This window comes from Eleutherodactylus coqui, chromosome 6, assembly GCF_035609145.1.
Source record: "Eleutherodactylus coqui strain aEleCoq1 chromosome 6, aEleCoq1.hap1, whole genome shotgun sequence".
Classification (NCBI taxonomy): domain Eukaryota; kingdom Metazoa; phylum Chordata; class Amphibia; order Anura; family Eleutherodactylidae; genus Eleutherodactylus; species Eleutherodactylus coqui.
In genome coordinates this window covers 192,824,204-192,850,257 of record NC_089842.1, presented here as the reverse complement: position 1 = coordinate 192,850,257, position 26,054 = coordinate 192,824,204, and the positions used below count along the sequence as shown (strand labels likewise).

General features: G+C 44.4%; 1 protein-coding gene across 2 annotated transcripts in view; it reads left to right on the top strand.

Annotated features, from left to right (window-relative positions):
• The window catches only part of PAK6 (p21 (RAC1) activated kinase 6), a 105,897-nt gene that overhangs the window by 62,318 nt on the left and 17,525 nt on the right, over positions 1 to 26,054 (top strand). For both annotated transcript variants that reach the window (XM_066605845.1, XM_066605844.1), the window contains exons 2-5: positions 9,368 to 9,580; positions 10,401 to 11,003; positions 22,658 to 23,122; positions 24,667 to 24,800. In XM_066605845.1, the coding sequence (XP_066461942.1) occupies positions 9,377 to 9,580; positions 10,401 to 11,003; positions 22,658 to 23,122; positions 24,667 to 24,800 (1,406 nt within the window). In that variant the 5' untranslated portion in view covers positions 9,368 to 9,376. The remainder of the gene's footprint in view (positions 1 to 9,367; positions 9,581 to 10,400; positions 11,004 to 22,657; positions 23,123 to 24,666; positions 24,801 to 26,054) is intronic.

Genomic DNA, 26,054 nt, shown 5'->3' with positions numbered 1-26,054 from the left:
GGTAAGTGAATAACTTCTGTATGGCTCATATTTAATGCACGATGTATATTACAAAGTGCATTAATATGGCCATACAGAAGTGTATAACCCCACTTGCTGCCGCGGGACAACCCCTTTAACATCATTTTTAACTAATTCACCATTTTCATCTTATAAGTATCCAATAGCATCTTTGATTTTTCTTTTGCTTTTGACATACCCCCAAAATCCTTTTTTATTGCTTTTGGCCTTTTGTTGCAAGCATCAATTCATTATTAGCTTTAGCTTTTCTGATTCTTGCCCTACAGTTTCTGCAGACTGTATTATATTCTTCTTTAGATATTCCCCCTTCTTTCCATTTGATAAATTGGTTCATCCATCCTGGTCTCTTTAAATGCTTAACATCCTTCCTTCTTTTAGGGATTGTTAACGATTGTGCTTTGACAATCTCATGGTCTAGAAACCCAAGTCTTTGCTGACGGCACCATCGGCATAGCCAGTTGTTTACCTCTAGAATCCTGTTCCATCTCCTTGCTCCATGCCCATCCACTGGGAGGATGGATGAGAAGATTACCTGGGCTCCTAGTTCCTTCACTTTCTTTTCAATGTCTTTAAAGTCTCTGCAGATAGTTGCAAAGTCATTTTTTTGCGATGATATTTGTCCCTACATGTATTAGTAGGATTGGGTGGTGTTCTGTAGGACTGAAGAGTCTTGACAGCCTATCAGACACATCTTTGATTTGTGCACCTGGTAGACAGCAAACTTCTCGTTTTTTATCTCACGCTATAGGTGTGAGAGGAAAAACGCCCGTGTATATTAACCCATTGCAAAACAATGCGTGAGTTCTGTGCATTGCATAAATATAGCCTTAGGGCTTAAACAGATGGTCATCTGCGTTAATGCGCTTGCCGCTATGAAGTGTATTAGTGCATGAACAAGGCTTTTTATTTTACTATTCCCACTCTGCGACATTGCACGTGAGTTTGGGGAAAAAAGCATGAAGATAGGGCAAGTCTTATCTTTTTTAGCACGTAGTATTAACGCACGAGAATCCAGCTAATTAAAATGAAACCATTGAAATCAATAGCTTACTTTCGTCCCGCTTTGCGGTGGTGATTTTCACGGCCGCAAAATGGGACAAAAATCACACCCATTTGTTTTAAGCCCTCACAAACATGTATAAGTTATGTTCATCATTCAGTATGGTTTACCAGTGTGTCCGTAAAGAAAAAATGTCCGTTCGTGGTTTTTGGATACATTTTGCATAAAGAAGAAATAGTCAAGTTGGCAACCCTCTTCACTGTGTTCCAAAGTATTCACCATGCAGTTCAGAGTATTTCAGTGACTGGGTTTTGTCTGTAAAGTAGTAGAAAATTCTTTGTCTTGTACGGGTCCACAATGAAGTACATCAATAGAATCTCTTTTTTTTTTAGATATTAACAAGCATTTTGCAATAGCTATATCCGATCAGCTTTAACCCCTAGAGTGGCGGGTTTCCTACCCCTCTGTCGTGCCCATCAGGGCAGGTTTTTTAAATGGGCCAATCATTTAATTTCAACTAATTTTGCAGTCGCGTTCCAAGAGCCATAACTTTTTCATTTTTCCATTGACACGGCCATGTGAGGGCTTGTTTTTTGCTGGAGAAGTTGTACCTTTTGATGGCATCATTTTTGGTTATATATAATGTATTGCATAACTTTTGTGAAAAAATTTGTAGGGAGATTAGGGGAAAAAAAGTAATACAAGTTAAATCACCCTCCTTTTGCCATATCTATAATAAAAAGTCTAAATCATAAAAGAAAAATACATATTTGGTGTCACCGCGTCCATAAATATAGATCTATCAAAATAGTGCATTATTTACCCCCCACGGTGAACGTAGTCCGAAAAAAAAATAAAGAACGCCAGAAATGCACTTTTTCAGTCACCCTGTCTCCCAGAAAAAATGCAATAAAAAGCGATCAAAAAGTCGTATGTATTCCAAAATGGTACCAACGTTAACTACAGGACGTCCCGCAAAAAATGAGCCCTTGCTCAAGTACGACGATGGAAAAATAAAAAAGTTATAGCGCGCAGAAGATGCAGCAGAAAATAATTTAAAAAAATTAAATGTCTTTGAAAAAAAATACAAGTGCTATAGTTAAAAAAAGTATACACATTTGGTATCATAGTAATCGTACTGACCCATAGAATAAAGTTATCAGGTCATTTTTGTTGCAGTTTGTGCGCCGTAGAAACAAACCGCACTGAAGGATGGTGGAATGTCATTTTTCTTTCATTTTACTCCACTTAGATTTTTGTAAAAGTTTTTCAGTACATTATATGGTACTTCAAATGGCACCATTGAAAAATATAACTCATTCCGCAAAAAACAAGCCCTCATACAGCGACATCGATGGAAAAATAAAGGAGTTATGATTTTTTAAACGGGGGGAGGAAAAAAAGAAATGGGGAAAGAAGAAAAAAAGGGACCGTGTCATTAAGGGGTTAAATAATGTACTAACTTCCTTCTCTGGGTCGTTATGACGCATGGATACCACATGTGTAATTTTGTTTTAAATTTTTCACAAAGTAAAGGGAGACAAGTAATTTTATTTATTTTATTTTTTTAAATAATTTTTTTTTTTTACTTCTTTTTTATTTTTGTCCCTTTAGGGGACTTCCACAGAGACCCATCAGGACCCCCTGATCACATTCTGGGGGGGGGGGGGGGTCCTGTGGTGACAGCCCTTTACATGCTGCAGTCACATAGACTGCAGCATGTAAAGGGTTAACACAGCAGAGATCAGAGGTTTTCTCTGCTGTAAGAGCTGGTACCTAGATGTCCTCTGACAGCCAAGCACCAGCTCTCCCTGCAGCAGAGACCATCGGCTTGCTTCTGACAAGCCGATGGTCTCTATGGCAACCTGTAAACAAAGCAGGAGACTTAGAAGCAGGAGATTGACGGCATATCAGCAATATCTTCCTGCTTCTCAATGTGCTGCTTTGTTCTCTGTGGGACTGTGCAGGCAGAGCACAATGCCACAGCTTGTGACATTGTGCTCTGCAGCTCCCATAGTGATACATAGCCCGGAAATCTTCCGGGCTATATCGCTATGAGCAGTGGAGCTCGTCCCGGAAAATTTCCGGGCCTGCCACTCAAGGGGTTAAAGGGTTTCCCACATGAAACATATGCATATTTTTAGAATATACCCACATTAGTTAATAGGGACTTACTAATAGGATCATATATTTATCACCTCTTCTACAATTAAGTATACCTAAAAGACAGTGCTTTTAAAGAGAATCTGTCAGCTCCTATGAGCTCCATAAACTAAAGTTATGGGCTCATAAAAGCTGAAATGCTGAATTCAGAGATGTGACTCTTATACTTACCCTTCCCGGCATTTACCTGTTGTCTACTCTGAAAGCTATGGCTGTATAGGGACTACGAAGGTGTGCTCATAGAGTGAGAGGACTGGACCTGTTATATGTTTGCATCTATGTTGTCTGCAGTGTGCATGCAGCCGCAGCTTTGAGACTGGACAGCAAGAATGCAGAGGAGGGTAAGTACTGTAATAGAGTCACAGCCATGAATTCCGTTTTTCAGCTCCTATGAGCCCCATAAATTAAAGTTATTGGCTCATAAAAGCTGACAGGTTCCTTTTGAACCCAGTGCATATCGGGTGTTATATTGAGAGCAGAGCCCGCTTCATACTTGGCAGGTGTTGGCTGTCTTTAACGGGCAATATCCACCTGCAACAAAAACAATCTGAGACCTCCAATAGTGGCTATTAAACATTTAAATTCTAACAGCGGCCGTTAAAAGTGAATGTTCCAATCGGGATTGTGACGTACAAAACGGCCACTCGCCTCTTTGCGATAGAATCGTGTGGGTGTCATGGCAATACTACAGTATTGCAGTATACTGCATAAGTGATCAAAAAAATCACAGCCCTATTATGGCTAAAAAAAGTTAAAGATTTTCTAAGAATGGTTTCACATCTGTGTCAAGAGTTCCAGTTTTCTGCTCTGCTCGGAACCTAACAGTGCCGAATGGGCCCCATTAACTGTAATTTCTGCTGAGCTGCCTGGCTTCATGCTGGAAGAATAAGCACTACATGCATATTGATATGGTGAATGTTTGATCCACAGTATTAGAGCCTTAAGAGAGTAATAATGGTGGAGTATACCAGTTAATCAACATTCTCGTGTCTGATTAGGGTGTAGGTTGCAATATTACATTTTTTCCTTTACATTTATTGGAATTTAGCAGACAAAATACACCTGTTAATTGTTACACCTCATTTTCACAATGTTTTAAAACATTTTTGTATCAAGCTCTCATGTTCAGTGACTATGAATTAAGGGACACTATAGCATTTTTTTCATCTTGAATGATTCTTGAATAGCCAAACTGACATGAATAGTTTAAAGCGGTTTTACCAAAATTGACACTTCACCTGTCTCTCCATTGAGACCCCCACTGATCCCCAGAAAGAGGCTTCCGTGTTCTCCTCTTATCCTTACTGTAGTTTTACTACACCCCCCAGTAGTGTAGAGGAAATTGAATGGAGTGGCGGTTGAGCATGCATGGTGCCAGTCCATCCATCTTCAATGGGACTATGTGTTTCTACTTGGCTACTTCCATCAGCCCCATTGAAATGAATGGAGCAGCAACTGCGCATGCTCGGCCATCGCTCCATTCACTCTTCTCTTTACTTGATGAACGTTCAAACTGTTTGTTACATTGTGCCATGTAAAAGGGACTTTAGTATAGGTTACACATTTTCATATACACAGTAAGGGCTCCGTCATACTGGCGATTGTGATTTCGCCACGAGAAAATCGTGGCAAAATCGCAATTTGGTTTATTAGATGTCTGAGCATCAGCAATGCTTTTTCTTGTAAAAACATTGCTGCCACTTGTGATTTACTCACGCATTTTTCTCATGCGATTTTGCCGCGATTTTCTTGCAAGAAAGGCAATAAAAGTTTCTGTTAAAAACACCTCACACGAAAATCGCAGGTTCATGTGTTGCAATGCGATAAAAAGGAGGCTCCATAGGGAAACATGGGGGATAAACAAAAAGCAAAAAGCAGAAAGATAGAACATGCTGGAAATTTTTTTTTTTAATTCTTTCACTCCACATCGCATGAGTGAAAACATTGCAAATGGGAATGGAGCCACTGAAAATCAATGGTGTCTTAATTCTGCCTTTTTACTCACTCTCGTATCACACAAAGGGAGGGTTAGCGCATAAAAATATGCATAAACTTTATTGGACTTGTTTCTAGTTAAGCCCTGCAAAGTTTTCAAAAGTAAGATCAGATCACTAAACTGATCAGAATAAGTGACAGACTGATGAAATTAGCCTATCTGTCACTATACTCTGCTACCTGTGACCCAGGCAGCTTAGGGGTCCTGGCAGGTTTCCTTTAACACTGCAGCCAGATATTAGCTCTAAGGCAATACGCAAAAATCAAATGCGCTACAAAGAGTCAAGGGTTTTTTTTTAAGTTTTTTTTTTAACTGACTTAGAGGCCGCCTCCAGACAAGTGCATTTAGTCCATGTTTTGTGGATCGTAATGTGGAGCTAAAGTAAATCTATGTATCGATGTATACATGGCTATATTTTTCTCAGCTGGGTTTTAAAAAATGCAGTGTGAACTCCTTTTCCTAGTTTTTGCATCTGTCTGCATTCATTGGTATTATTTTTTTTTAAATTCTTTATTTTCATTTTTCACCGACAATGTTCCAGATAAAATAAAGAAAACGCATGAATTGCTTACAGCAATCAACTGCATACACAATAGAGAAAGCCATCATAACAGTAGTAAAAGCAAATTTTCTCTCGCTTGCATTTCCGGTACAGTCACAACATTTGGCAGAATATTGTGTTGATATCTTTCTTATAGCCTGAGTTTACTCTATACTTTCCGCTATCTAACGCCAAACTGAGAAACTGTTGACTTTTCGTCCAAACTTTATATCCTATAACCTCTTCCATACCAGATAGGATACATTAGGGATATAAACAACATAAAGACTTACGGGGGAAGAGAAAAAGGAAAAAGAAAAAAAAAGGAAGAGGGGGGGGAGAGAGTGTCTTAATGACCGATACTCCTCAGAATCTTGAAACACTATCCAGTGGTACAAACACTTCCTGAACTTCTCCTGTGTACCTCTCAGTGATGCTGTAAGGTCCTCCATCTCCATAATCCAGTCTTGTATCCCCAGACTCTGGAGGCAAACGGCCCCGCCCACATTGCCACCGTGGGCGGGGCCGTTTGCCTCCAGAGTCTGGGGATACAAGATCTCGCTGCACTCACCATATAGCACACCACCGACTTTTTGTATGATGATAGCAGGATACTGCCGTGATGCAGAAGGAAGAAAGCTGGAGATTTTGATAGGGGATAGTGCATGAACTTAGAAGTGATCCGCCATACCTCCGACCAGAAGCCCGCCAGCACAGGAAACTCCCAGAAAATATGCAGCAGAGTCCCCTGTTCCGTCCCACATTTCCAGCATAGAGAGGAGTCCGACTGAAACATCTTATGTAAACAGGAGGGCACCCTGTACCACCTAGAGAGGATCTTATATCCAGATTCCTGAATCTTACTAGATATGGTAGAGACATGTGTGATGGTGAAAATTCTTTCTTCCTCCTCAGAAATAAACGTGATCCCCAAGTCCTCTTCCCATCTCTGAATATATCCTGGCTGAGAGGTCTCGAGTTGTGAATTGAGAATGTTATATACTCTAGATAACATATGCTTGGAGGGTCCCTCTGCACTACAGATGACTTCAAATTGTGTTTTCGAGTGTGTAAATGCACCTGGCCGGGGCAGGGACAAGAGGACGCATCTAAATTGCATTGTCTGCCATAACGAGTGTGGGGTCGGGTCTACCACTCCCATTTACAAGTCTACAGATGACCATTGACTATCCTGTAGAAAATGTTCAGCTCGGAATTTGCCTATTGCGTACCAGTTGCAGAAGGCTCTGTTCTCACTGCCAGGCGGGAATGCTGGGTTGCTGAGTACCGGGCAGGTATTATTTTCTATTGGATCTATTTGCCCAGTATAAAATTGAAACCGTTGACAGGTAAATGCAGATCCTACATCAATGAAATACTGACAACATAGGCTACCTGTCCACAGGCAGGTTTGAATTGCGTTCCCCACGGCGATAATCCGGCCGCGGGGAACGCAGTGAAAGCTCTCCATAGCGTTGCTATGGAGAGTGCTTTCCTCCTGTCCACGAGCGGAGAATCATTGCGATTTTCCGCTCGCAGGTGGCAATTTGCAGCAACTGCGATTCTCCGCGGTCAGCCTATCTGTGAGATAGGCTGACAGCGGAGATCTGTCTGCCAGGTCCTGCTCCTGGGCGGCAGTATCCTGCGGCAGAGATACCACAACGACCATGGACAGGCAGCCATACAGATGAATTGTCATTTGTAGCACATCTGTCATACGGATTTGTATTACAGCTGTGTTAAAGGGGTTGTCCCGCGCCGAAACGGGTTTGTTTTTTTTTCAATAGCTCCCCCGTTCGGCACGAGACAAACCCGATGCAGGGGTTAAAAAAGAAAACCGGAGAGTGCTTACCTGAATCCCCGCGCTCCGGTGACTTCTTACTTACCTGGTGAAGATGGCCGCCGGGATCTTCACCCTCGGTGGACCGCAGGGCTTCTGTGCGGTCCATTGCTGATTCCAGCCTCCTGATTGGCTGGAATCGGCACGTGACGGGGCGGAGCTACAAGGAGCCGCTCTCCGGCACGAGCGGCCCCATTCAGAAAAGAAGAAGACCGGACTGCGCAAGCGCGTCTAATCCGGCGATTAGACGCTGAAAATTAGACGGCACCATGGAGACGAGGACGCTAGCAACGGAACAGGTAAGTGAATAACTTCTGTATGGCTCATAATTAATGCACAATGTACATTACAAAGTTACATTACATTACATTACATTAATATGGCCATACAGAAGTGTATACCCCCACTTGCTTTCGCGGGACAACCCCTTTAATATACATTTAGGTGAAACTGACCACAGGTGCATTTTTGGGGTCCATAGTGTCTTATTCATAGTACAGCTATGTTTGTTTTTTTAATATGCTTGCATAGGAAAAAAATGCACGAAATAAGTAGATGTCAAATATATATGAGTAAGAAAAATGCCACCCAAAAAGGTGCTTAAAAAGAAACACATGAAATTGGTGTTTTTTTTACAAACCATGAAAAAAGCAGACCTATGATGGCTGTAGGGGGATGTATGAGCATATTAACAATAGTTTGTCTCAATACAATTTACTGCGTGTGTGTGAACGCAGTGGCGAGTGAACGCACTCATTGCAACTCGCTGATTCTTGGCCAGTGTAAAAGGACCCTTGAGCATCAGGATAAATGGAACTCTAAGCTTGAGTGTAGGATCATTCTCATTTGCTTATCTTTGAACAATATTATTGACCTATAAATCTTTAAACCATGTTAAGTAATCATACGCTTGAGTCACCGAGGACCAACAAAACCACTTTATTTAACCCTGTCTAGCTGTTCTGTTCTTTATTGTTCTACAATAGCTATTTTTTCTTGCAGAATCTATTTTAGTGAATTAGACAATCATGTAGTCTAAAGTCATTGCTTCACAGATGAAATATCAGCAATTAATTTCACTCTTATGAAAACAGCAATTTTCTTACCTGAACAATTGTGTCTTTTGTGAGAAAGTCCTGTAGGATATCTAGAATATTCATCCTTTAGTAGCTACAGTATATGAGGTGACAACGTGAACTGTAAAGACCTCTCCAGTGAGAGCTTTTTGTCCATCATGACTCTCCCAGGACTGCTTACATTTTGCGGATATTTCTCCTTTTTTGTCAGCTTTTAGCCTCTAAACACCATTGCTGTTGATGTGAATTAACTTCTGTTGCAGAACAATTCTAAAGCTGCCCTTACAACTTTGTCTGTGACTCTGTCCACCTTATATCTGTGGGGGCTGTCAAAACCGACAGCTTATGTTGACATTTTAATGATGCCTGATAGTGGCGAAAGTTGAAACTCCTGGCTTCTGATGCAAGATCTGTAACAGGGCCACCATATAACTTTAGTAATGCTGTCTCCTTTAGGACTCAGGTGCAGCTGCAACCTCTGTGTCCCCAGAAAACTTCTAATCTTTCTATGAATTCCACAAGCTATTTGCCCTGCCTACACCTTACACAATCGAAAAGTAATTAGTCACTTTATAGCCCTCAGTCAATTCTTAGGTAGCTTGTGTTAACTAGGCCTGTATGCAATTTCATCTCTCTTACTGTAAACTTTAGGGGCGACTTTGTAGTGCTTGTGATGATGCTAATGTTGTTGTTGATGATGATGATGATATTTCTTTCTTTACCCCTTCAGTTTAACATCATGTTTCGCAAAAAGAAAAAGAAACGACCTGAGATCTCTGCTCCTCTGAATTTTCAGCATCGGGTACACACCTCTTTTGATGCCAAGGAAGGCAGATTTGTTGGCCTTCCTCTACAATGGCAAAATGTCCTGGACACTTTGCGACGTCCAAAACCTGTAGTAGACCCTTCCAGAATTACTCCAATGCAGCTGAAACCTATGAAAGTGAGTATTGAATATTGTATTATATAATACTCTGTGTACAGATAATGTATATATGGCCTTCCTACTGCTAACTTATTGATATGGTAATATGCTCCATATGGTGTAAAAGACAACCTCTGTAACTTTTTATGGGATACAAGGGATTTTAAGCAAAATTTAAATTCCCTGGGGCTTTTCTGATGATTTTTGACACCCAATGTGAGTAAGGCCTCATGTCCACGGACCCGCATGGTTTTCCAGTGCAGAATCCTGCAGCGGATTCCACAGGGCCCGCAGACATGATGCCAGAAAATACAATATACTTACCTGTCCGGATGCTGTGGGGCTCTCATCTGTGGCGGCTGGATCTTCTTTCTTCTGCCAGGCGGATGCGCTCGGAAAACCGCACAAAAATGGACCCTGCTGCGGTTGCTTTCCCGCGCATGCGATCCACACACCAGGGGAAAATGACATCAGCAGGTATTTAATTAACTGCGGGTGCCCAATGATTCACCATGGACACGGATCACAAGTGCGGGAGACCTGCGCAGTTTTTAAAATTTGATTTTTGCAGTGGACATGAGGCCTAATTATACATCTGTAATTGTGATTATATAGAAAATACTGCTAAACTTTGAGTATAATTGAAAGCACTCTTTAGCACGCCAACTAATAATATTATTACATACATAGTGAAGCTTATCCAAAAGACCTCCTCTTTGAGAAAACTAGTCTAGAAGACTATTTTTATTGCGGCTTTGGGTGGTCATCCCAAAGAGCTACTTTTATTAACTAATGCACTCCTATGTAATTAACTAGTAATCTAATGATTTCTTTGTAGACTGTTGTCCGTGGCAGCACCATTGGATTGGAAGGTTACATCTCAGGGATACTGCTTGACATTCAAAAACTGTCTGTAACCAGCTCAAACACTCTGAGAGGACGAAGCCCCCTCACACGAAGGCGAGCTCAGTCTTTAGGAGTGCTTGGAGATGAGAGGCCAAATAATGGACATTTTGTTGTACCAGAGCCAAATATACCTGACAAGTATTCCAACTACATCAATTGTAATGGGAGCTCCAAGACCAACAGGAGGCAGACCATGTGGCCAGACTACAAGCCTACGGACGATAGCCCATCAAAACCAAATGGTTCTGTTTGTAAAGCAAAATCCTTGGATCCTGGAGACTTCGAGGATACAGTGGATCGTGTGAGTCAATCTAAATCTCCCCCTGGCCTACGCAAGAACATTAACGGAGGTTATAGCTTTGAGCAGCATATACATGTTACAAAAACACAGCTATCCCACGAGACTCTGTTGGAAGAGGGACTTGTCTCAAAATCTGCTGAGAGTATTACAAAACAGGGACTGTTAAGGAGTGGTTTTGAGCCTTCGGGCAATGAGAAATGTTCAGAGAAGCCTGTCCCAGCACAACAGAAAAAGGTATGATTGTTTTCCCTAACAGTACAAGTAAGATGTTTATATAAGCTTGTTTTTCCCAGGCTGCATTTTTATGGTTTGTGGTGGATTTAGAAGAATGCACTACAGTACGAGAAAACTTGCCATGCAGTCTTCAGTATGTTTTAAAGGTCACTTTTTGCATCATAAGGCTGACAATTTTTCTTGCAATGGGGCTTAATTTAAAAATTTTGTACCATTTGTCTTCTGCAACTTCTATATATCACTAAACATAGACATGGCAGTATGAGTTTCAATAGCCTTTACCTTTTCTATCTTGCATAGAGATGAGCGAGCACCAAAATGCTCGGGTGCTCGTTACTCGGGACGAAATTATCGCGATGCTCGAGGGTTCGTTTCGAGTAACGAACCCCATTGAAGTCAATGGGCGACCCGAGCATTTTTGTATATCGCCGATGCTCGCTAAGGTTTTCATTTGTGAAAATCTGGGCAATTCAAGAAAGTGATGGGAACGACACAGCAACGGATAGGGCAGGCGAGGGGCTACATGTTGGGCTGCATCTCAAGTTCCCAGGTCCCACTATTAAGCCACAATAGCGGCAAGAGTGGGCCCCCCCCAACAACTTTTACTTCTGAAAAGCCCTCATTAGCAATGCATACCTTAGCTAAGCACCACACTACCTCCAACAAAGCACAATCACTGCCTGCATGACACTCCGCTGCCACTTCTCCTGGGTTACATGCTGCCCAACCACCCCCCCCCCCGCACGACCCAGTGTCCACAGCACACACCAAAGTTTCCCTGTGCAGCCTTCAGCTGCCCTCATGCCACGCCATCCTCATGTCTATTTATAAGTGCGTCTGCCATGAGGAGGAACCACAGGCACACACTCACACACTGTAGAGGGTTGGCACCGCTAGGCAGCGACCCTCTTTAAAAGGGGCAGGACGATAGCCCACAATGCTGTACAGAAGCAGTGAGAAATATAATCCTGTGCCACCGCCATCAGGAGCTGCACACGTGGGCATAGCAATGGGGAACCTATGTGCCACACACTATTCATTCTGTCAAGGTGTCTGCATGCCCCAGTCAGACCGCAGTTTTTTATAAATAGTCACAGGCAGGTACAACTCCGCAATGGGAATTCCGTGTGCACCCACAGCATGGGTGGCTCCCTGGAACCCACCGGCTGTACATAAATGTATCCCATTGCAGTGCCCTGGACAGCAGAGCTAACGTCAGATTAAATGCAGGTGGGCTTCGGCCCACACTGCATGCCCCAGTCAGACTGGGGTTCTTTAGAAGTGGACACATGCAGTTACAACTCCGTGTGGACCGACAGCATGGGTGGCTCCCTGGAACCCACCGGCGGTACATAAATATATCCCATTGCATTGCCCATCACAGCTGAGGTAATGTCATGTTAAATGCAGGTGGGCTTCGGCCCACACTGCATGCCCCAGTCAGACTGGGGTTCTTTAGAAGTAAACACATGCAGTTACAACTCCGTGTGGACCGACAGCATGGGTGGGTGCCAGGAACCCACCGGCGGTACATAAATATATCCCATTGCAGTGCCCAACACAGCTGATGTAACGTCAGCTTTAATGCAGGTGGGCAAAAAATTAATTGGATTACACTGTAGGCGAGGGCCCCAAAAAATTGGTGTACCAACAGTACTAATGTACGTCAGAAAAATTGCCCATGCCCAACCAAGAGGGCAGGTGAAACCCATTAATCGCTTTGGTTAATGTGGCTTAATTTGTAACTAGGCCTGGAGGCAGCCCAGTTAAAATAAAAATTGGTTCAGGTGAAAGTTTCAACGCTTTAATGAGCATTGAAACGTATAAAAATTGTTTACAAAAATTATATGACTGAGCCTTGTGGGCCTAAGAAAAATTGCCCATTCGGCGTGATTACGTCAGGTTTCAGGAGGAGGAGCAGGAGGAGGAGGATGAATATTATACACAGATTGATGAAGCTAAAAGGTCCACGTTTTTGATGGTGATAGAGAACAATGCTTCCATCCGTGGGTGCAGCCTACGTATTGTTTAGGTATCGCTGCTGTCCACTGGTGGAGAAGAGAAGTCTGGGAAAATCCAGGCTTTGTTCATCTTGATGAGTATAAGCCTGTCGGCACTGTCGGTTGACAGGCGGGTACGCTTATCCATGATGATTCCCCCAGCCGCACTAAACACCCTCTCTGACAAGACGCTAGCCGCAGGACAAGCAAGCACCTCCAGGGCATACAGCGCGAGTTTAGGCAACGTGTCCAGCTTCGACACCCAGTAGTTGTAGGGGGCAGAGGCGTCACGGAGGACGGTCGTGCGATCGGCTACGTACTCCCTCACCATCCTTTTACAGTGCTCCCGCCGACTCAGCCTTGACTGGGGAGCCAGAAAGCTGTCAAAGGCCTTAGAGAGTGTTCCCCTGCCTGTGCTGTACATGTTGCCTGATCTCTGCGCCTCCCCTGCTACCTGGCCCTCGGAACTGCGCCTTCGGCCACTAGCGCTGTCGGATGGGAATTTTACCATCAGTTTGTCCGCCAGGGTCCTGTGGTATAGCATCACTCTCGAACCCCTTTCCTCTTCGGGTATGAGAGTGGAAAGGTTCTCCTTATACCGTGGGTCGAGCAGTGTGTACACCCAGTAATCCGTAGTGGCCAGAATGCGTGTAACGCGAGGGTCACGAGAAAGGCATCCTAACATGAAGTCAGCCATGTGTGCCAGGGTACCTGTACGCAACACATGGCTGTCCTCACTAGGAAGATCACTTTCAGGATCCTCCTCCTCCTCAGGCCATACACAATGAAAGGATGACAGGCAAGCAGCATGGGTACCGTCAGCAGTGGGCCAAGCTGTCTCTTCCCCCTCCTCCTCATCCTCCTCATGCTCCTCCTCCTCTTCCTCAACGCGCTGAGATATAGACAGGAGGGTGCTCTAACTATCCAGCGACATACTGTCTTCCCCCGCCTCTGTTTCCGAGTGCAAAGCGTCTGCCTTTATGCTTTGCAGGGAACTTCACAAGAGGCATAGCAGAGGAATGGTGACGCTAATGATTGCAGCATCGCCGCTCACCATCTGGGTAGACTCCTCAAAGTTTCCAAGGACCTGGCAGATGTCTGCCAACCAGGCCCATTCTTCTGTAAAGAATTGAGGAGGCTGACTCCCACTGTGCCGCCCATGTTGGAGTTGGTATTCCACTATAGCTCTACGCTGCTCATAGAGCCTGGCCAACATGTGGAGCGTAGAGTTCCACCGTGTGGGCACGTCGCACAGCAGTCGGTGCACTGGGAGATGAAACCGATGTTGCAGGGTGCGCAGGGTGGCAGCGTCCGTGTGGGACTTGCGGAAATGTGCGCAGAGCCGGCGCACCTTTCCGAGCAGGTCTGACAAGCGTGGGTAGCTTTTCAGAAAGCGCTGAACCACCAAGTTAAAGACGTGGGCCAGGCATGGCACGTGCGTGAGGCTGCCGAGCTGCAGAGCCGCCACCAGGTTACGGCCGTTGTCACACACGACCATGCCCGGTTGGAGGCTCAGCGGCACAAGCCAGTGGTCGGTCTGCTCTGTCAGACCCTGCAGCAGTTCGTGGGCCGTGGGCCTCTTCTCTCCTAAGCTGAGTAGTTTTAGCACGGCCTGCTGGCGCTTGCCCACCGCTGTACTGCCACGCCACGCGACACCGACTGCTGGCGACGTGCTGCTGCTGACACATCTTGATTGCGAGACAGAGGTTGCGTAGGAGGAGGAGGAGGAGGGTGGTTTAGTGGAGGAAGCATACACCGCCGCAGATACCATCACCGAGCTGGGGCCCGCAATTCTGGGGGTGGGTAGGACGTGAGCGGTCCCAGGCTCTGACTCTGTCCCAGCCTCCACTAAATTCACCCAATGTGCCGTCAGGGAGATATAGTGGCCCTGCCCGCCTGTGCTTGTCCACGTGTCCGTTGTTAAGTGGACCTTGGCAGTAACCGCGTTGGTGAGGGCGCGTACAATGTTGCGGGAGACGTGGTCGTGCAGGGCTGGGACGGCACATCGGGAAAAGTAGTGGCGACTGGGAACTGAGTAGCGCGGGGCCGCCGCCGCCATCATACCTTTGAAAGCCTCCATTTCCACAACCCTATACGGCAGCATCTCCAGGCTGATAAATTTGGCTATGTGCACGTTTAACGCTTGAGCGTGCGGGTGCGTGGCGGCGTACTTGCGCTTGCGCTCCAACACTTGCGCTAGCGACGGCTGGACGGTGCGCTGAGAGACATTGGTGGATGGGGCCGAGCACAGCGGAGGTGAGGGTGTGGGTGCAGGCCAGGAGACGGTAGTGCCTGTGTCCTCAGAGGGGGGTTGGATCTCAGTGGCAGGTTGGGGCACAGGGGGAGAGGCAGCGGTGCAAACCGGAGGCGGTGAACGGCCTTCGTCCCACCTTGTGGGGTGCTTGGCCATCATATGTCTGCGCATGCTGGTGGTGGTGAGGCTGGTGGTGGTGGCTCCCCGGCTGATCTTGGCGCGACACAGGTTGCACACCACTGTTCGTCGGTCGTCTGCACTCTCAGTGAAAAACTGCCAGACCTTTGAGCACCTTGGCCTCTGCAGGGTGGCATGGCGCGAGGGGGCGCTTTGGGAAACAGTTGGTGGATTATTCGGTCTGGCCCTGCCTCTACCCCTGGCCACTGCACTGCCTCTTCCAACCTGCCCTGCTGCTGCCCTTGCCTCCCCCTCTGAAGACCTGTCCTCAGTAGGCGTAGCAAACCAGGTGGGGTTAGTCACCTCATCGTCCTGCTGCTCTTCCTCCGAATCCTCTGTGCGCTCCTCTCTCGGACTTACTGCCCTTACTACTACCTCACTGATAGACAACTGTGTCTCACCGTCATCGTCCTCCTCACCCACTGAAAGCTCTTGAGACAGTTGCCGGAAGTCCCCAGCCTCATCCCCCGGACCCCGGGAACTTTCCAAAGGTTGGGCATCGGTCACCACAAACTCCTCCGGTGGGAGAGGAACCATTGCTGGCCATTCTGGGCAGGGGCCTGGGAACAGTTCCTGGGAGTCTGCCTGCTCCTCAGAATGTGTCATTGTAATGGAGTGAGGAGGCTGGGAGGAAGGAGGAGCAGCAGCCAGAGGATTCAGAGTTGCAGCAGTGGACGGCGCAGAACTCTGGGTGGTCGATAGATTGCTGGATGCACTTTCTGCCATCCACGACAGGGCCTGCTCACATTGCTCATTTTCTAATAAAGGTCTACCGCGTGGACCCATTATTTGTGAGATGAATGTGGGGACGCCAGAAACGTGCCTCTCTCCTAATCCCGCAGCAGTCGGCTGCGATACACCTGGATCAGGAGCTCGGCCTGTGCCCACACCCTGACTTGGGCCTCCGCGTCCTCGACCGCGTCCACGTCCTCTAGGCCTACCCCTACCCCTCAGCATGGTGTATTACCAGTAGTGCAGAAACAGAACGCTGTAATTAAATGTGCCGCTTATTGGCCTGTGGTTGGAGGCTGACTTCGCTTACGGAACGCACAGCAGAGGCAGAAAAGAATTTTGCGCAAGCCTGCTGTAACACTTGGCTGGCTGCGTATGAATTAGGACAACTACCCCCAGCAGAGACCCAGTACACTTGTTGACAGGAATACAGCGGTGATGTAAGAGGCAACACAGAGGCAGAAAAGAATTTTGCGCAAGCCTGCTGTAACACTTAGCTGGCTGCGTATGAATTAGGACAACTACCCCCAGCAGAGACCCAGTACACTGAGTACGGTCACAGGCAGCCCAAATAGATTTTTTTCCCCAAATGTTTTTGGAAAGGCCCACTGTTCATATACACGAAATATGTCTTCTGTCCCTGCCTCACCACTACTGGCCCTGGACAATGTAAAATTACTGCAGGACGCAATGCTCTGCATGGCCGATATACAAAAAAAAAAAAGTGCAACACTGCAAAAAGCAGCCTCCACAGTACTGCACACGGTTAGATGTGGCCCTAAGAAGGACCGTTGGGGTTCTTGAAGCCTAAAATAACTCCTAACGCTCTCCCTATAGCAGCTCCGGCACCAGCAGCACTGTCCCTGATCTCTGTCAAAATGCATCTGTGGCGAGCCGCAGGAGGGGCCGATTTATATACTCGGGTGACACCTGATCTCGCCAGCCACTCACTGCAGGGGGGTGGTATAGGGCTTGAACGTCCCAGGGGGAAGTTGTAATGCCTTCCCTGTCTTTCAATTGGCCAGAAAAGCGCGCTAACGTCTCAGAGATGAAAGTGAAAGTAACTCGAACATCGCGTGGTACTCGTCTCGAGTAACGATCATCTCGAACACGCTAATACTCGAACGAGTATCAAGCTCGGACGAGTACGTTCGCTCATCTCTAATCTTGCCCTTTTTATAGGCTAATTTATGACCACATCAAAGATAAACTTTGTTGGCGTCATAAACTAACTAATAAGAGTGTTCAGAGAAGAGAGAGCAAAGGGAATCCAAAGGTACCTTTACATGGGCAGAGTAGCTCAAATAATTGCTCAAATGAGTGATTGTGGACAACTGTTGGCCCGAGTACGCACGGCCCTAGACACAGCACTGAGCGAGAAGACACTCATCATTCTATTTCAATTCCGGAATGACTGCTGAGCAATCTCCGGCTGCTCGGCCTCCCTTATCTGACAAACTATTGCCCCTGTGTAAAAGCACAGGATTGAAAGTTGCTTCTTGGCTTCTTTTATGTTTGGTACAGATTAGTGAACAGCGTTTGAAAAGAAAAAATTGCATCTTGAGATCCTGTCCGACAATGAGCAGATGTGGATCTCCTTTTCCAATCTGAAGGCGGCGTCTGAGGTACCGCAGTTTTCACCCTTTCATCCCACCCACAGGGATCTGGTCTTCACTGCGGGGTCCCCAGGCCATTATTCTCAGAAGTAGTCTGTTATGTGGTAGCTGGTGCCACAGTGGACCAAGGTGCGGTATCTGAAGGTGTAAACCAGGATACTAAAGCAGAACGATTCGTTCAAAAAAAAAAAAAAGTGCAGGATCATTTGAATTTAAATGATTAGTGGTTCAGTGTAATCACAGCCAACGATTGAACTATAATTAATTTGCTTTTTATTCATCATTCATTTAATGCAAGCATGAAAATCATTGTTGGTCCGTTCACTAATCGCTTGGTCTAAAGGGGTTCTGTCAGAAAAATAAAAAAAATTATACTCACCTGTGCCGCACGGGGTCGGTCACCGGGATCCTGCAGGTCTTCTCCTCTCTCTGGCAAAGTACCAGCTTCCGCCTCTGCTCCGACCACTGCCAGACGGGAAGTACTGCCGCCCGGGTCAGTGGTTGACTCGTCGTCCACTGATTGGCCTGGCCGCATCTAACGTCTGCCGTGCTCGGTAGAGTCGACGCGAGTGCGCATGCATCCCCCTTCATGGCGCACATGCGCACTCGCCATCAACTCTCCATGTACAGCAGAGGTTAGACGCGCTCAGGACGGCGAGAGCACACAGGAGCCGCTGAAGATGACCCCGCACGCGGCACCTAAATATCGGAGGGACCAAGAACAACGGGATTAGGTGAGTATGCTTTGTTTTTTTAACTTCTCTGTTTCCACAGGTTTCACTATAAAGTGATGCAGGGCAGGATGGAGGTGAGTATAATTTTTTTTATTTTGCTGACAGAACCCCTTTAAACACCGATTGTTCAGTCCTTCCCCCTCACTGGTACACCAAACTGAACAAACGAATGATCCTGTAAAAAGAAATTAACAATTTACCTGTTTGTTTAAACTAAACGATTTTTTGCTCAGTCTACATGCACCCTTAGGCTCCCTGTCCATGGGCGTTGCGGTATCCTGCTGCGGGAGCCGCCGCCGAATCTCTGCCGGTCAGCCCTATCTGATGGATAGGCTTACCGCGGAGAATCGGGGCAAATTGCAGCATGCTGCGAATTGCCCGCCGTGAGCAGAGAATCTCAATGATTCTCCGCTCGTGGACAGGGGGCAGTGCTTTCCATAGCAATGCTATGGAAAGCTTCAGAGGGCGTGATTCGCCGGCGGTTTACCGGAGGCGAAATCACGCCTGTGGACAGGCACCCTTAGTCGAGATAAAGCAGGCAGCATAAACTGTAGTATAGGAATCAGGGAAGAGGTCTGGGCTGGCAGAACAGATGCATTACAATAAACAGTCGGGGTAGGTGGAGAGAGTAGTCCAATTAAGGTAGACCAATGTAGGTCAGGAATGGAGAAGTCAGGATGGCAGCTGGAAGGTATGCAGCATTTGCTACATGAAGGAGAGTGGCGTAAATGCTGACCAATCATGGTAGCAGAAACAGAGGCAGGAAAGCCAAGATGATGGGTGTAATGGAGCACCGTGACACCCTTTAAGTAAGTATATTTACAGTCCCATGTTTAGCATCTACTAGATAATGAAAACAATTGTTTTGAGTGTTTCATTGATTTATACAGAAGACGGGAACACTTAAGATGGTGATAATAAAAGAACATATATGTATTTGAACACCCATAAATGGTATGATTTTAGTTGACCATAGTCCATGATTAAAGTTTTTTTTCCAAATTATATAAAAAGGGGGCAGAAGAAAGATATGCCACATGAACAAGGATATGAAATGATTAGATTGAGCTTTTTTATGTCACTTTGGATATGAAAAATGACTTCTACAATGTGCAGGTTTTGTACAGTATTTTTTTTTGCCCTGGTCAATTACAGCTGTTATAATTTACAGCTGGATTTGCCATAAGGCCTCAAGGTCTCATTCATGTAACCAGGCATGTTTTGACTAAGTTGGCACACAATCTCGTAGCTTGACTCACAAAGATGAATTTTAAATAGCATTATGGTAAGATCAGTTGTTATCAACACATTCAGTAATTACACAGTTTCCTAAAATGACTTTAATTACATTAAGTATAGCATTGTGATGACAGTAATACGTCTTGAGCTGTGTATACTATGAATGGGTTCCTTATGATGCATAGTTAATTAAAGGTAATAGGCTATTATGACCTGAATTCATGCTGCGTCTGAAAAGGACGCGTGCCTGACGTATGATTTTGGTTACTCTTCCATAGAACGAGAATCGTTTACCAGAGTGAATGTGCAAACAATGGCACAGCCTGCTCAGACGTTCAGTTTAAACACAAAGATAAATTGTTGGTTTTTTTTGGTTTATTTTTGTTCTTTTTTACAGGATGGTATATCTCAGCGTATCGGTGAATAAGGACAACTGAACAATCGGTGTTTAAACCGATGATTTTTATGCTTGCATGAAATGAAGGATAAGCGAACCAATTGTCGCTCATTGTTCAATCGTTGGTCGTGTTTACACTAAACGATTATCGCTCACAATTCGAATGATCCAGCGATTTATTCTTTTATTTATAACGATAATTGTGGTTCTGTAAAAAAGTACCTTTTGTTCTGATCACTGCAGGATAATAACATGAATTCTAGAAGATAAAGCAGAAAAATGTATTAGCCTAGCTTACGCCCCATTTAGACGGGACGAGAGTCGTCTGAACGACTGCACGAGCGCTGATATCACCGCTAGGGTCGCTAGCATTCGTGCAGATAGTTTAGAGAAGCAGAGCTCACCGCTGGATCGCGGGCTTCTCGCTCAGCACTTCACATTTTGTGTGAAGCAAGGAGTGTTTACACGCAGCAAGAAGCCCGCGATCCAGCAATGATTTTTATGCCGACTGAAAGTTAGTGACAACGGAAAGTGAACGAATAGTAAACGATTTTTTTGCGTTGACACAGGACGATTATCGCTCATTTTGAGCGATAACCATCCGGTATAAATAGCCCTTTATCTACTATACTCCACTGTCTCGTTTACATCAGCATGGTGCCATTTACAGTTTTCCTAATTTGCTCTGTGAACTCTGAGCAAAACTACATTGCTGCGATATGCCCAATGCAAGGCCTGTGGGGGCCATACATGACACAGGGATTTTCTGTTTGGCGGCGAGTTCCTCAATAACTTCCTGCCCAATGCTGTACTATTCTGCTGTTGCGGGTAGGTAGTTTACAGCTAATTGATGGTGATGACGCAGGAGCTGTCACTGTCAGATGTCTGCTATATTATACAGCTGGCACCTTGCACTAGTGGCCATAATCGGAGAGAACTCTGAACCCAGACGTTTAGCGCTTTAAATGCAGCGCTCAATGCGGACCATAGCATCTAAGTGGTTAACACTGCAGGGCTCCCTCTATCACAATGTGATTGTCAGAAGATGATGGCCAGCTATGGCAACTGGAAGTCTAACGGTGACCTTCAGGCCTGCCATGGCTTTCAATGTACATAGTTGTACATAGTATACAGAAGAATTGCAGTGTATTGAACATGCCATCTTCTGGTTGCTCATAAAAGTCCTATACTGGGACTCAGAGAAATGATTTTTTTTTCAAAATCTTTTATTTGCAAAATGTGTTTTTAGAACAAGTAATGAACGACTTCTCGCTTCATATGATCAGGCAGTTGCTTACCTTTGATCAACTGCCTGTTTCCAATGAATGGAGGCAGGCAGGCGAAAGGGATCTTCGGATCATTCCGACTCCATTCACTGAAAGCCACCCTAAATGGTACACTGGGTTAAAAGTGTTTTTGTTATCTAAAAGTAGAAAAGTAAATGAAATCACTGTGGTATCATCATCTTAATAATGAGCCGCAGAATAAAGCTATGATTTATACCACATGGTGAAAGTTGTAAAAACAAAACCAAAATTCAGTTGCTGAACTTTTCACTCTGTAAGTTCTACAATACATTATATGTCCTCCAGAATGGTGGTATTTAACATACAAGTTGTCATAAGCTCTTATATGACTATTTCAACATAAAAATAATAATGTTAAGGCTTTTGAAAGGGGGTAATTGTTTTGTGAGGAAGGGGTGTTTCATCTACACATCATACAGTACTAGGCCGAATCCTTAAAGAGGTGTAAGAGTTATAAACTACCAGTGGCCTATCAGCAGGATAGGTCATCAATATTAGATCGATGGGACCCCTGCCAATCAGCTATTTGTAGGGCTTGTATACTTCTGCACTGAGCTGATTTCTGCAGGAAACAGACAGCTCCGTTCTCACTGCAGTGGCCGGGCTTAGTATTGCAAGCAAAGTTCCCATTGTAATAACGCCACTCCGGCTCCACCTCCTGATTGGTACCAATTACAGCCAGTAGTAATCTCCTAAGCCCTGGTTGCACCAATTCTAATGTACTAACCTACATTATTACATGTCATACCTGTGTTTGTATGGGTTTCCTCTGGTTTCTTACCACACATGATTTTAACTTGTGAGCCTCAATGGGGAACAGGGAACTGTGTAAACTGTGTTCAGCGCTGGGGAATATATACATGTTCTATAACTGGGTAAAAGAATGAAAAATAGCATTTTATGCTAGAAATATATAGCGCTATCTGTCGTGGCTTTGATCAAATCCTGTCCAACAATATATAGGTGCAGAACTTGTGCAATGTGCTGGAGGCCAGTGTCAACCATCAGCCAAATCTGGGCCCAATGTGCTTGAAGGAGGGGGGTATAAGTTTGCAAACTTATGATGGGGGTATGCTTTGTATTTGTCTGACTGTGCTGAACAACCCTGTTGATATCGCATCTTTAGTTTATGCCAGTACATCATTGTAGATAAAAATTGGCAAGATGGTAATTCACTGGTCTTGTGTTTTTCTCATAGAATGAAGAATATCAGCGTCCCAAATTATCTACAAGAGGAGTTTTGACCAAAGCTGCTTCTCTTCCACCTGACCATTTATCACCAGATTTCACAAGGGTAGTATCAGGGAAACCATCAGAGCGAGTATCTCCTCTCCGGCCATGCAGACCCTCTCCTGCAGGTTCACCACGTAGCCGCCCCATTCAAACTAGCTCCACCAACCTCCATTTATGTCAAGACTCCTTTAACAAAATTCCACAAAGTAACCAGGATGCATCAGTGGTAACTCATGAGCAGTTCAAGACAGCACTTCGGATGGTGGTAGATAAAGGAGATCCGCGGCTGCTTTTAGAGGATTATGTAAAAATTGGGGAAGGGTCAACTGGAGTAGTATGCATTGCTCGGGAGAAACACAGTGGGCGCCAAGTGGCAGTGAAGATGATGGACCTAAGAAAGCAACAGAGGCGAGAACTTCTATTTAATGAGGTGGGTAACAAATCTCTATTGAATTATTTAAGGTTTGTCAGTATGGACAAATGTTAAAGTGGTTGTGTGCTTTAAATAACCCATTAGAGCATAAAACTGTAAAAAAATGGGGTCCACCCCACTGCTTTGGATTCCCACTATTGGCCAGTCTGAAAAAGCCATTGCTCATTCATTTTAGAATGCACCGTACAATGTTTCCTTTTCCCTGGAATAAAATAGGGACCCACTTAATTGAAAGGGATTGTTTAAAGCCACTGATTTTCAATAAGTTACAAGTAAAGATATGGCCGCTTCAGTTGCTGAATAGTATAAAGTGTGTATTAACTAATATATTTAATATTATCTACAAGAAAATAGCAAAATGTACATTAGTAAGCAATTCATAGGTGGATACATTTAGCTTTTTATTAAAGGGGTTTTCCCCACTGCTTAAAATAGCTTCACAGCCACTCTGTACTTCCTGTTTGTTACCCGACCAGGACATGTGGCTACTGCAGCCAATCATGGCTATAGAAGGTGATTGCTATGGCTAGTGATTGGCTGCAGCATTCACATGTCCTGGTCAGTAACAAACAGGAAATACAGAGTGGCTGCAAAGCAATTTTAGGTCGTGGGAAAAAACCCTTTTAAGATGGCATTCTGATGAAGAATCCACAGGGGACAGATGTGGTGACGTTTAATTAAACTGTGATAACTTGCTCAAATAAGTTATATCTTAACACAATAAAGTCCTTAAAAAGTTATTGGAAAGGAAAATAAACTTTGGCACAGAACTTCTTAAGGCATTGTGTCAAGTTAGACTTTACAACAAGTGTAGAGGCAGGAAAATTTATATTCCAATTTGTCCTGTAAGCTACTTATACGTTCACACTATTGGCCTCAAACAGAAAATGCATAAATACTTCAATCAATCAATCAATCAATCAATGTGTTAGCCTTATACATTTATAGATGTAGACGTAGTAGTATGCTCTATTTTCCTACGCATTTGCACACCAAAAAATCCTCATATAAGTCAATGGGGATGTGCAAATGCGCGCTCAATATGACAGGAGATATGTGAAACACCACGTTATTGCACCAGAAAAAAGAACACATCTTGGAACTCATTAGACTAATTAGCCATTTCAAAGGCTGGGAGCATCGTCCCCCCCACCCTTTTTTTTGGCGCATAAATGCACATGACTTGTGTGTGCAAAAAGTGTAGTAAGATAAGACGATGCGTACACAAAACAGTAACGTTTGTTCCACAAAAACATGGCGCTCATATTCGCGCAAATACGCATATGCTCATGTGAAGCCGGCTTTACTCTGTGCAACTCTAATGTACAGTATTAAACCTAGATTGTCTCTTTCGTTGGCCTTCTTTCTTCTACTTCACTGTAGTATATATTATTATAGTTTGACTCATTTGTTTAGCTTCATATCCTTTCCTTTCAGAGCATTATGCCATCCGTCATTGTGGTAGCATCTTCCTTAATACATGTATGTATTTGGCAGCCTGCTTTAATGATTGTTGACACAAGCTTGTCCTTTGTATGTAGGTTGTGATCATGCGGGATTATCAGCATGCCAATGTTGTGGAGATGTATAAGAGCTATCTGGTGGGAGAAGAACTGTGGGTTATGATGGAGTACGTACAAGGAGGTGCCTTGACTGATATTGTATCACAAACCAGGTATGTGCAAATGAATATCAGATAATCTCAAAGTATGCTGCTGACAAAATACTAAAATAAACATGCTAGGGTTCATAAATTGTATGTATATTAATCAAATAGATGCTGGATTATAAAAGAATCTATATATACAAGGTTGATGCCAAAGGTGTATTAGAATCCAAACCCTCTGTCCGTTTTTCATCTAGTAAAATCCCTATAATCTGCCACCATTTGATTTGGCAATGACATCCATAAGCAATAATTATGGTTTATTTTTAATCTTGGTATCGTCTGCTTTTTTCTAGTCTTTGAAAATAGTAAGGTTCAGTTTCTATGTACTCGAGGAGGCACTTTTATCAAATCTAAGCAATAGATTTCTGGTTCTGTATGTGCGAAAGCAGGAGATACGGGTTTCTACATGAGTAGAGCGCGAACAATACAAGACTACTGCTAAAATAGAACTTTGCACTAGAGCTAGAGAGTTAAATTCATTTGAGCTACATAAATTAAGTGTGAAGTCCCAGTGCTCTTGTGGACACCATCAGGTTGCCTTGTACAACATGAGTCTGGTTCTTCTATGGTGCTTTGGTGTAGAACTGGTGCTCTCTGCCTGTGACGGGTAGCTGGAAGGCTGATCATGTTTTTTTTCTTCTTTCTGTCCATCCCGATCAGCAGGGGACAGAAGTTACCACTGATAAGGATTCAACCAAAGCAAGTTCACTCCACCCTGCCTTTTGATGAACCCTACTGCTACCAAAGCTTTCTTTGGGGCTGCACTTAAGTAGTGTTGCTGAATCGCCCTAGTCATACAGCTTTTTAGTTGATTTGGAACAATTTTTAGAACACTTCTATCCCCCCTCCAAGAAGCTGATCACAGGGGGCTTACGGCTCAGAGCCCCCCATTAAATTCCTTATGGAATAGAATCTGTGTTATGTTAATTCTGCCTTTTAGTTCTGCTACAATTGCAGCAAAGCTTATTAAGCACCCATTACACACAGGGGAATCTTATGTGGTCCACTTCTTATGGGTAAACTTGCATTCTTTGAGCATCGAAGGCTATAGTATGTTGTATTTGATTATTGGTTTGGCTATGATAGGAGAATTCAAAGTGAAGAAACCCGCATCCATTTAACTTCAAATTTCCAGGCAATTAGTATGAAAGACCTACTAGGGTCCATCAAGCTATGCACATCCCTTTTCATGCAATCTGCACATGATACTGGTAATACTGAGAGTCCTGTTTTCCAATTTAGCTGCTTCCTCCTGCATTT